The sequence below is a fragment of the Atractosteus spatula genome, chromosome 3 (genome assembly GCF_055471065.1).
Source record: "Atractosteus spatula isolate fAtrSpa1 chromosome 3, fAtrSpa1.hap1, whole genome shotgun sequence".
Taxonomy (NCBI): Eukaryota; Metazoa; Chordata; class Actinopteri; order Semionotiformes; family Lepisosteidae; genus Atractosteus; species Atractosteus spatula.
In genome coordinates this window covers 46,229,327-46,242,254 of record NC_142708.1, presented here as the reverse complement: position 1 = coordinate 46,242,254, position 12,928 = coordinate 46,229,327, and the positions used below count along the sequence as shown (strand labels likewise).

General features: G+C 35.7%; 2 protein-coding genes across 3 annotated transcripts in view; one reads left to right on the top strand and one right to left on the bottom strand.

Moving 5' to 3' along the window:
- epb41l4a (erythrocyte membrane protein band 4.1 like 4A) overlaps positions 1 to 1,822 on the bottom strand; it is a 126,595-nt gene extending 124,773 nt beyond the window's left edge. The window contains exons 1-2 of the mRNA XM_088909942.1: positions 1,296 to 1,822; positions 661 to 1,004 (exon numbers count right to left, since the gene is read on the bottom strand). Coding sequence (XP_088766068.1) covers positions 661 to 759 — 99 coding nt within the window. The 5' untranslated portion in view covers positions 760 to 1,004; positions 1,296 to 1,822. The remainder of the gene's footprint in view (positions 1 to 660; positions 1,005 to 1,295) is intronic.
- A 6,265-nt stretch (positions 1,823 to 8,087) lies between these two features.
- Positions 8,088 to 12,928, top strand: part of apc (APC regulator of WNT signaling pathway) — a 79,418-nt gene continuing 74,577 nt past the window's right edge. For both annotated transcript variants that reach the window (XM_088909941.1, XM_088909939.1), the window contains exon 1: positions 8,088 to 8,317. The gene's annotated coding sequence lies outside the window, so the exon portion shown is untranslated. The remainder of the gene's footprint in view (positions 8,318 to 12,928) is intronic.

The following is a 12,928-nucleotide window of genomic DNA, read 5'->3' as shown; positions in this document are numbered from 1 at the left end:
AGCAAGTAAATAACACCAATAGTCATATCACTGCCAAGGGCATAACCTCACTTCAAGTATGACTTGGAAACTAAATCCATGTATCAGACTTAAAGCAACAGACTACATCATAGGTTCTTTAGATTATTTAAAGTGTAATATGAACTGGCCACTTACCCCACAGTATAAAATGGAGTGAAATTCCAGATTGTTTAAACAGGTAAATGTCTTTATTGAAAGGCGCCATGAGTTCATTTACTTAGTACAATATTTTCAGAAAGTGTCCAAGTAAAGGAGTAATCCCACAACCTTCCATGGATGTTTATATAGAACATCAAAAACATCATAACGTAACAAAAATAAACGCTTTAACATTTTATTAGAAAGATTAATCTGGCTTAAAAGCATCAACAATTTACTTCTGCAAAGTGTTCTGCATTCTTAATTTCTGTTTACAAGGCTAATTTTCAATCTCTGGAAATCCGTCCGAAGTAAAAAGAGCACAGCAACAATTTAGCTAATTTTGATAAACATGTATTCGCCATAGTGTAATTAGTATTTGTATTTAGCCCAGTTCGCTAAAGCATGTGACCCTACCTTTATGTCTGACCGGGGCCGTCAAACAAAAGACTTACTAAAGTGACAGGTGGGAACAATATTGTAATGACAGCGTCTACTTACCTTTATCCCTTGCTGTTGGGTGGTTAGAGTCAATTTGGTTTCATCCAGAAGCAAGACCTCGCAATAAAACTCCTCTTGAGCAGCGCAGAAACAACCCATTTCAGAGTCTTACAAATGAAATAGCGTGATAAAACAGTATTCCAGTGTCTTAGTTTTGCATCGACCAAAGGAAGAACTGCTTCTGGTTTCAGTCCAGTGATTCAGGAGTGCTTCAATTCATTCATCGGTAATGCGTATGACAAAATAAAAATCAGACTGTTTTCCCCTAAACCGATGCTTTCAATACGTAGTAGCAAATTCTAAACTTGCGATGATGGGCAATGTAAAGTCTTCCGCAAACCAATCTGAAAGACACAAAGTAAAACGCAAGTTTGAAAAGAAAAGGGAAGAAAAAAAACTCTTAGAAATGTAAATCTATTATCCATATCATACACCTTGCAAACCAAGAGACTCTGAATTTATTAATGGACCCATTGAATGATACATTTTAAAATTCAACAACCTGATTACCATTTTTATTTAAATTGATTTTACTTAAACTAATTATCATTTTAATCATGAAAATAAAACATTTAGTGTTTTCACGGCATGGACAGAGAAATGGATAGAGATAGGGACTTATTGTATCTTCTTACCTTACGGAATATCTCCAAATCCTTTGTTTTTGATTGTTAATGTTGTTCCGTTTTGTTTAATTTATGTTAAAGACAAAGTAAATTTTGTTTTGTTTTACTGTTAATAAAAAGACATAATTACAAATTACTGTCCATTATATAACTATCCTTGTCATTTTCTTTTCTTTAGGTTAGATTAAGCTTACTTCAAAGACCAGGCTATGGTCTCCTCCTGAGGCTACTTCTCACATCTGTGATGAGTACCCCATAAGCAGCGCATTTCTCATTAGCACATGGAATCTGCGCCTTAATTTATCCTCCAGGGTCGCTTTTCTTAACAGTTTTTCTTTAAATTCTTGTCCAGGTGGAGTTCCTTCTAACCTGGGTTGTACTCCGCATTCACAATTCTCTCCTACTATTCCGGTACGATCCTGCCCCAGTTCAGGTAGCACAGCTCCCCTTGTCCCTATGGAAATTAACATGAAAACCTACTCTCTAGTGTTTCAGCCTGTGTGCTGAGCAGTAGCTGTGTCCGTCTCCCCGGTGATGGCTCTCCCCCCTGTGACTCCGCCTTCACGGACTTTCTTCCTCGGGCAAGACAAGAAAAGGCGAAACTCTTCTGCCACCTGCCGGGGAAGAGCTGAGCACTCTGATTCGTAAACACCTGTCCATAGATAATGCTCAATAAATCTTGATGTAGCCAGGAGCTCTAAGAATTTACGGTTGAGTTGGATTTTTCTAGTTGTTTTTTATTGGGGGGTGTGAATGCTAAGAAACTGAGGTACTGTTCTTCTGCAAGGAAAATATCCAGGCACTTTGTACATTTTAATGTGAAAATATGTTAATGAAAAACGTAGAGGATAAAACACTTTATAAAGCAATTTTTGCTTTATAAACACATATATAGTAGAATTGAGTAATTTTGAATTCATTTTAAGTCATGTTTTAATATTAAAAACGATTTAACATATATAAGCATATGCAGCATCCCGATCTGATATCAAAACACATGCCAGAAATAAAACTTCAGCGCTGCACTAGCGAAGTGGTACTGTACGTCCTGTGCCATTTATTGAAGTAAGAAGCTAAAGATATCTTTAAAAACTTAAAAAAAACTTGATAAAAAATAATGTTGATAAACTTAAGAAAATCAGACTATTTTAATAATGCTCATTTTATTAATTTATTGACATGAAACAATTTGACAACGATTAAGGTACGTCATAGTATCAATAAGAGCTTGACTAAGTATTACCTTAATAATTTACTGTACAAATATTCGCTTTGAGACAAGAAGTTTATTAAAGAAGCAGGGGTACTGACGATCCTGTTCTACTGCAAAAAGTGAATGCAAGTCAAGTGTATCATGTATATTAATAATATCAATAATATATTGTACAGATAATATCACGCATATTATCTGTAAGCCTGACTCATAACACGTGTTGCTTATTTTTATTGTTTTAAAAAGATAATTATATTTACAGCATAGCTTCATAAGAGGAGACCGGTTACAGTACAAACATTATTCATCAGTGATGAAAAGTGGAGTTTAATCAATTTTCCCCATTTCAATACTATATTTTTTAAACTGGACGTTTGAGAAACTTTCATGTTTTTAGGTTTGTTTAGGACTATCTTCATTGCTTTATGTACAGCTTCAATAATCAGAGTCTAAGGCATAACGACTTACCACTATTTCATTTACTTTCAGCTTGTTAAGTGTAACTATTGTTCTGTTACATGCAAATATGAAGCTACTTTGCATTCATTTTTAACAGAAGTTATGTGTCAGCAAAAAAAAAGAACACTGACTTTATTACTCATTTACTGAAAGGGCGGGGCCCGCTTTTATGTATTTGTACTATTTGTGATTCAGTCGCCCTGAAATTCCAGATCTTTAGGCTCTTTTCTTTTGCATAGCTTACTTCAATAAGATAAATGTTTTATAGTGTTTTCCTGCTTCATATAAAACGTTCAGTTTGCCAAAAGTAGGTGTCACTCCTTAAATGCTTTTAAACTATTAATTTAAATGTTATGGATTAAGTGAGCTGTTGTCGACTGTTGTAAAAAATGATGATACTTGGTTCTCTGTTGTTGTAAATTGTTGATTAAACCTACTGGATCAATTTTAAATCAGCTGTGTATGTTATTCAAGTTATAATTTTATATAAAACAATTGTTTCCAAGTTATGTAAAGTAATGTTATGTTTTAGGGCGCGTATTTTATGTTGAAAAATACGCTTCAGGTTATTTTCTCAGTGTTCTGTAAAAAGTGTAAGTGGCAAAGTTAAAGTTATTTTCTGCAATATAAAAGCTTGATAATTTACAAAATTTATATTTTGTATTTCTGCTTGTTAGTCATATTTTTACCATTTTATAGTCTGTTATTGTCTTCGTACATTGGTTTGATTAGCAATGGTGAAGAGTTTAAAAAATCTTTTTAGCTCCATCGTGTGGCAACATTGTATATTTACTCATGGTCTCCTAACGATAGTATACGCTAAAGAAATATCTGTCGTATCCATTTTCCCTGTTACAATTATATTTTAAGTGATTATAGCTTTAGAACACTTATTTCTTTGTATCATCCAATTTCTTATATTGTCCATAATATACATATATAACTGCCATACAATATTTCAAGTGTATCACTTTTACCATTTGAAAGTCACTTTGTACTCTTTTTAAAATTATTTTAAACATTATGTAGGACAGTAACACTAGAAATAAAACAAAAACACTTTGCAGAAAATATGCCTGTGCATTTTTCCAGTACTTCAGTGTCTCTAAACTAAACCCCACTTCCAGATCAAAATAAAAGCAGGATCTAAAGGTAATCATAGATGAGTGTTGTTGAAACCGTCTATGATGCTTCATAACAGCTGAGATGAGATTCTTTCACAAATATACTTTACAAAAAAGCAAGATGGAATTGAAGGCTTCTTCTCTTGTATCTTTTCTTAATGTTTTGTATAAAATAAATAAGGCCATATTTATTTCATAAGTATATTTTAATATAAAAAACACCGTTTAATTCTGATTAATTTAGATAATTATAAATGTATCTGATTGCAAAAAGTGGATCAATGATTTGATTTATTTCAGATTTTTATGTTACCAAGCTGTCATATTACCACTGGATTTATTGAAATAACTTGGAAGTCAGTGCCTTCCTGGTCAATTAAATATTCTACCTCAAATGTGTTAATATACAACTTGTAGCAACAGATAAAAGTAAAGGGGTAATGAAAAATAAAGGCTCTATAATGTTGTACAAGGCTTCAAACTACCTATACAAGCAGCATAGAATGCTTCAGGTTGCCCTGCTGTTGCCCCTGTGTGTAAAACAAAAGTAAGCCTTAAGATTCAATGAAGGTCAGCTGTGAAGAATGGGTCATTCAGCTGCTTAAAGTTACATTTACAAATGACAAAGCAACACAGTGTCATGCCCCACACTCTACCTCGCAAACGCCGTTCCATTCCTGTCACACCCCACACTCTCCCTCACAAATGATGTTGCATTCCCAGAACCACTGTTTCACAATCTCATTCCTGATTGAACCCATCACATTCTCACATGCACCAGATTCCACAAATTCTCACTCCCTAACCAATTATCCAATCACATCCCTTTCCTTTTAGTATTTAAACTCCCCTCACACACCTTCTCATGCTTACTATTAAGAAGCCTCTTGGAGTATTTGCCAGTGTGTGGTTCCAAGCCTTTTGACTGATCTCCTGTTACTAATCTTTTGCTCCTGCATTTTGACCTTGTCTTCTGGATTTTGTCTTTTGGATTGTTTTTGGATATCTCTCATTACTGGACCCTTTGCCTCCCTAATCGACCAAGCTTTTGGATTGTCCCTTTGCCCCTCTGCATTCTGTGGGATTCATGGTCACACATAAGGATCCTCCAATTATACCTATAGGTTCCTTGCCACACAGGACTTCTTCAATGTCATGAAGAAACTGCATACTGTATGTTTGGTCAACATTCTTTTCTTGTTCTGCTTGATTAATTTCCCAGTTGTTTCAGAAAACAGGCAGAACTCTCCTCTGTAAGTGTTTTGTGACTGTGAAGAAGTTCCTTAGAATCCCAGAAGATGACTGTAATGATTCTGCTGAAGGCTGAATTCACAACATCCTGTGTGGTGGAGACTTCCCAGGAGTTAATCCTTGTCTTATTGCCAGATGTGCAGTAATGTGAGTGGATATGCATCAATTTGTATGCATACCACTGGTACCAATTTAGATTACTGATATCTTTGAAAGCCCAGTTTGAAGATACCTTTTGAAGAGAATTTTAGTTGATCACAAACACTTTATGGGGAGTTCTGCTCCTGTCTCGTTTACCTCATCATGTGGACAACTAACTGCTTTAGTTGTGCCCTACTGTCTGCTTTTGTCAGTTACAGTATGTGCAATGCTGTCATTATAAAAACACCATTCTTCCAATCAAGGAGTGAAACATGAAAATATTTCTTTGTAGAAATTTCACCAGAGCCCATCCTGGTTTCTGGAGAACTAAGGGAACTAGAAAAGGTAACTTCCTCCAGGGCAGGCTCTGGTCCAGTTTAGGGATTACACCCCAGCAGTGCTTGTCCCTAACTATTCAGCTTGGTGTAAGGGAGCAACAAGGGTAAAAGCATTGTCTCCAGCAGGGGCCTGAACCCACAACCTGTCATACTGTATATGAGCCAAAGGCTTATCAAATACTCTGTGCCATCCCTTGTTTTCATTGTAAAGTTGTGGAAAAAATAAGCTTTCAAATGAGCCCTGAACCAAGATGTTGATTAATTTAAATATTTATCTATGAATGTATTGATGTACTGTAGTAAAAATAAGCATCTCCTTAGGCTATCACTTTCATGTGTTAAATTTTAATGAGGTGAAAATGATAAATGCAGTCCATTTAGATTTATTAGTATGTTCAGTATAAGGCCTCTAGCTGTTTTTTTATCTCCAATTAGACAAACAGCAGATTGAGAAAAAAGTTATTACATCCACATTTTCATACACAAGGACAATTTACATGTCTTTAAAAATGTAAACATGTTTATGTAAGATGCATCAACAACTACAGGAATACATTTTTATAAAAGCTTAAAGAAATACAGTAACTTGTACTTGGTTTGCATTATATGTTTGTTACAACTTCACAGTTGTTTCCTAAAATTTACCACAATTTTAGGAAAAATTTGGTAAATAAAGAAAACACAACATTTTGGCCGTTTCAGGTGTGAAGAAGGCTCTACAGCCAAAACATTGTTTTCTTTATTTGTTCCTTTGCAGACTACGCATGCTGACGCAGCTACCCACCTGAACTACTTTAAAGAAGCTTGTCAATCAAATTTCTGCATGAATGTTTAAAGAAAAATAGTTTAATTTAAAATGTTATTTAAAAGTGTTTGGATTGATCAAAGGGAAGAATGGACTGAACTCCCCAAGACTGCATCTGTTATATGTTTTAAAGCAAGCATTGAAAGCAGATGTATTGCTTTCAACAGCAGCTATACATGTTGCCAGTCTGTTCATCAGCCTTTATGATGACAAATATTAACCAGCATAAAGAATTCACCCTTTCAATAAAATGTCAGTGCACTTTCTACAAAACAGCTTTTCTTATTTTCCCAATAACTTTGTCAATTTGTTGCAGTTATAAGTGATATGTTTTTCTGAAGCATGGCTCTGTATATTAGTTCAGTATGTTTCTGTATGCTGCAACTTGGAAACCCAAGTTGCAATTACAACTCAATGAGTGTAAGCAAAAGTTTAAATACGCAAGCAGATGAGTAAAAGTCATCAGCTGATACTGGAGATTTAGAGATTTATATACTTCTGTAAGAAGTTGCCATTCTTCGTATGTTAGACAGAGATCCTGAATACGTGATCATTAAATTTCCATGGCAATATTTCTAAAGGTAGTTTGATTATTGTAAGTGAAAACGCCTTACACTGTACACAGAACGATACTTCCTGTAGTGTATAATGATAGTAAGGTACGTATGAGTTCAGTTTCCAAATTTAATGTCATGATTTCCCATCTCTTTTCAACTTGAGTAGGAACTGCAGTGATTTATTATGTAACCTAAAATATTTTCTCTTCTAGCTTTGTGGGAACAAGGTATGAAAAGGCTTCAACTGTGCAGGGAATTGTATAGATTGTATTCCATTTTTAAATAAAACTTGTATATCTCCAGGCATTGGGTTTCAAAGGTAGTACTGTTCTTTTTTTTTTTGCTATTCCAATACCGCATCTCAAAAAGTTGAATTAATACGTGCAGCCTGTTTTGTTCTACCTCAGGAAATCTGACGCTAAATCCTCACAAATTCCTTTTGAACCGTCAAGCTGTACTTCGACCACATAATTTGTATGTTCGCGACCATTTTACAGACAACACGATGAATCTAAAAAATAGGCAATTTAGCACTTATTGACTTGTACTATTTTTTTCTGTTACTGTTGATAATAGTACTCCAACGTTAAACTAAAAAAAATATTTCAGTGTTTCCGGACGTTGTCACAAGCTATTCAGTACGGCTGCAAAACTGTGTACAAATAACACGTTGATGACAGTGGCTACATTGAAATGCGCTCGTGTGCTTTGCTCTCTGCAGTGGTTTTATTTCTTCTTATGCTTTCACAGCCGACGGGACAGCCCCAAAACAGCTGTTTGTAAAGAGCACAATACTGCGTAAAATTTCTACGGCGCATGCAGCTACTGCTGTTCCCTCCGGCTAGCCTGCAACGCGCTGGGAGGAATTTGGAAACGGCGAGTCTCTGCCTTCTCACCGCGCCTGCGCGTTCACAGGCTGGAGGCACAGACAATATGGCGTAGCGTGGAAAGGGGAACCCACAGTGTATTTTGGGAAGAAACAGAGGGAGACACAAAGAAAGAAGTTTCGGCACGTTTTCTAAGAAGAAGAGCAATTAAATAATAAAGGAATGGGCGTCGAAAACTAAAAAAAAAAGTTTTATCGAGACGATTTTTTCGGAGGGAGCTTTCTGGAGTACGGAGAAGGGTTTGATGTTGGTTCAGGTAAGAAATGTTTTGTTTGCTACAACTGCAGTCTAACAAAAGTTGCAAAATACTTGGAAAACACCAGTGTTACTTTGAGAACGACCAATTAACGAGGTGTAATTTAGGTGGGGGTGAAAGCAACTAACTCAATCAACTGATCATTTATTTTCCTAATGTTACCCTTTTAAAAAAGTTACCTGCTGTAGCTCCTGCTGTCCATCTACGGAAAGATAACATGTTGCGTTTGTTGAAGTAGTTGGGTACTAGTACTACTACAGAGTAGCTTTCTTTACTGTTCCTGTACAGAAATACTTTCGCTTGGTTAACTTTTGCTTGTTTGTGTTGGGAATTAAAAGTCCACTTAACGTAAGACTATGGTGGGGTGATAAATATCAAGATTTGAGAACTCTTATATGCTGGATCACTTAACGCAATTTCAGAGCCATTTGGATTAAATAAAGATATACCTTTAAACTCATCTAAAGAATGTGCTGTTGTGGGTCGTGAGAGGCGAATGCGACCAGGCAGAATACTTGCAGTAACAAAAGAGCGAAGCACAAAGGTCACTTATCTGTTGCAAATCACTGCTTGTGTTACCGGTGCTCAGACACTGAATTTTAAATGCAACCATACATTTGTGAGTCTAGATTCTCGGAGTTTAAGAAAGTTTTAGATTCTGTGATTCTAGTACTACGAAGATGCAGTCTCTGATAGTGACGCGTTGCGATCTTCTTACTTACGAATAAATCTTTCAAAACAATTTGAAAATTCAGTACCAAATAAGCGACCACTTTGAAGAGTGGTTTTGTGCGATGAAAAGATGGGGCCAGCCTTTTCCTCAGACGGTAAAGCACCGAGATGCCGTCTGTGGGACACCAGAGCAAGACATTAAAATTCCGCAACCTTTGTGTAAGGAAAATATTTTGCAATGGAAATGACAAACATTCAAAAGCAGTAATTTACGAATTTTGGATTGAACATAACTAAAAAAGGGAGACGATATTTTCTTTATTAGTTTTCCAAAGTATGTTCGTCGGTGTATGCCCATAAGTCAAGCATGTATACATAGAATTATTTTCTCCAATAAGTTTTGCAGATCTTCGCGATCATATTTTTATTCCAACTTGTCTTAATTTTTTAGTTTTGTTATCAATATTAACAGTAGCTAGTGTCAACGAGCATCCAGTTTGCAATGTCTTAACTGGCTTCTGGCAGGAATTTTGTGTTCTGCATGGAAAGTATTGCGGTTTGTGTGAGGGGGAAAAACTGATGAGCAAAAGTTTTCACGAAATAGCATCTGTTATTAAAATTGTCATCACTATCATGAGGCGCCTCACGTCTGTATAAGTGTAACACGATTCTTCCTTTATATCATATTAAATCGTTTTGAAGAAAAATCAGAAAGAAATCTATGTTTACACTTATTTAGCATTAAACACTTAGACTGTAAAAAGACTGAGTCGTGTTTTACAATTGAAAATAAAATGTTGAAATGTTTTCTTTTAGGTCCATTAAAAATGGTTACTTTGTAAGTATAGTGGAAAACATTTTAATTGACCAGAATAAGTCTTGACATAATAATCAATGTATACATGATTTAACTAGGCACAAAAAAGGACTTCAGAAAAACATACAAGTATATACTGTATTTTGTGGGGATTTTTTAAAATTTCATTACATACTCATACCTCAGCATAAATTAAACAATATTACATTGCATTTCCATATTCTACCGTGAGTTCGTGAGGTTTTTGAAGTGTTGTGTACTTTGTTGTGTTGTGTCCAATTCATCAGGCATTTCCCACTGACTCGATTTTTCCTTCTGCTTGAGCAGGAGATTGGTTAGATTTCAGATACCGTACCTGTCCTGAACCTCATTTATTAGTGTGGGGTTAATACCAATTCAGCTTTTCAAGATCTGAAAGCAAATAAAAAAAAGGCTTCAAAGAAATTTTGATTTTTTTAAAAGAATGTCTGATTGTAGAAAAAATGCCTGTACAAGCAAGTAGATCATCTACTGACAGCAATTAGTACTTGTGATTAGGGGACTAGTTAGAAAAACCCCAGCAGACCAGCAGAAGCTGGAGTGCTCCAGTATCAGGATTGAGAACCACTGGTGTAGGGGAATGAAAGTGTTTTTAAATGTGTGTATAGAAACATTGAACTGCAGTACCCATTCAAACAGCAATTTGTTTTCAGTTTGTATTGGAGGGGTCAGAATTAGTCTATGGAGGTCAGACTTTTCAGGCCTTATGAGGAATGTGCTGTATTCCAGATGTTTTGTAAATTACTGAGAAATAACACCATTTAGAAGATATTATGTGGACAATGTGAATATTGTAGAATATGATGATTCAGTTGATTGTAGTGATAAGATTAAGATCTCTCTTCTCTGGTTACATTTTTTTGCATTATTCTCTTAAGATGGTTCACAACTCTAAATTGTCTCAAGTCTTTTAATATTCAAGTTTAATTGGACCAATTCAGCATCATTCAAAAGCCTTCAGAAGATGATAGACACGCTTTGAAATCCTACTGGTTGCTGGTCTTCCTAGACTGGATCTGGACACCTACTGCTTCATGATTTGAAAAGGCAGAAGCAGATGTTTAGATAACATAACCTCCCTGTCTCCAGGACAACATTAATCTAGCATTGAATGTATTCTTGTGATCTAAAGTGAATGAGTTAACTTCTATAAAGAATTCTGGTTTTCTCTGGTGTGCTGGTAGGACTGTTGTCAATCTAGAAGTGATGACTGTCTTAAGCAACAGTTTATTTAGAGTCTGTGCCACCTGAAGCCTTTTCTGCACTCTTGTGGGGAGGCGTGCTTGTACCTTAAGGACCAGTAATAGTTGAGCTCACTTACAAAAAGAAAGTGAAGCAAAGTGATGTGTTTTCTAATGTAGAGTAGCAGCACTGTCACTGCCCGAATACTCACTACTTGCTCAGTGTTGGCTGAAAAAACCTTGATTTCTAACTCCATAAACATCTTTGTGGAGAGTTGGAACTTGCAGTGGCTTTAGAAATTGAATCTTGTTTTTGTCTTTATATTTACTTGCTTAGACATGTTTCATTGGCATTTCATACTTCAAAATTAGAATACTATTGGAATAACCTACTGCATTTGATATTTCCTTTAAACAACATTGGTATAAAGTACCAAAGTGAATGTAGCGTGCCTTACATAACACTTTATTAAAGAGATATTATCCTGCTTCCTTAGTAATTTATATTTCGGCTTAATTGCAAGCGTGCAATAGTAATGAAGGGTTAGGGTTTTAAAATGCTTAGTATTAAAATGGGACTAAAGTGTAATTAAAGCATCAAGTGTTGTAGGAAAGCTAATGATCTGTTGTGTACAGAGAACTTAGTTATTAAAAGTGGCTATCATTTATATGAAGGTGCTCTACAGAAACAGGCATGATGCAAGAGGCTTTGGCAAGGGCCTTTCTTGCAATACAAAGCAGTTGAGTTTGTGATTAATTCTGTGGTTTGACCTCTTGTTATATATTTGTCCTTCGTTAAAACGGGGAGATTTTAAGAAACAGATCTACGTACTGAAATGAAAAATGCTGACCGTCTAAGATATTTATACACTTCATTTTGCAGTAGTACAGTGTTTATCCAGGGTATGTCACTTACTCAGAATATGATGGTTTCTAATTTTTTTCCTGGTATACTAAAGGCTTTCATGACCTTTTACACCTCTCCTGGGGAGCAGAATCGTCATACACCCTGGACAAAACACCAGTCCATTTCAGGGCACAAACACTCACACCTGGGCCAATTCACAAAAGCCATTTAAACTACATCTTTGAAAGAAAACATGGGGAGAATTGAATCCAGGGCTTCAGTGCAGCAGGGTTGCAATTTTGACCACTGTGCCACCATGCCACCCCTACACAAGCTGCTCTAAGGTTCATTTCACAATGTTGTTGTCATTTGGTCTTAATTTCATCAGGTCTCATAATAATTTATTTTAAATTTCACAATTTAAGAAGCGGGGCTTTATTGGGAATGATTTGAGTTATAGTCATTGCCCCTCATATTTAAAGCTGTAAAGCCTGTTACATTTCATTGTAAGGATATTTTAAAAGGCTTTCATATCCATGGAAAACTACCATGTTGTTAAATAATTTCAAGGTCTCCTTTGTTTTAGACAGCATGTAGTGTAAGTTTTAGGGTCTTTGATTTGGATAAAGCTAATTACTAAATCCCCTTGTTCATGTTCTGCAGCATCAGTGAAATTTATACTTAGTCACTGCAGATTTGCCTTTCAGGAGAAATATTAACTATAAAGTGGGGCATTTGACTATGCGCCAATGTAAGAGCAGCAAATACAGAAGTGCTGCATAGCACAGTAACAGTGGCCACTGTGGGATCCTGTTTCATTTAAGTACTTTGTATTGTGGTTTAAATTAGTCAGCTGCTTTGAAACAATTTATTGTATGGATGGTGCACTTGTAAATCCTGGGTTGAAGTAGCAGCAATTGATTACATAAACTAGGAAGGGGGGATTCTTCATTTGATTTCCTGTACACATTTAGGAATGTTTGACTGAGTAGCCTATGTGTACAGTACCACAGTAAGAATCAGACACATTTCTCTCTCATTTTAAAATTTCTTCA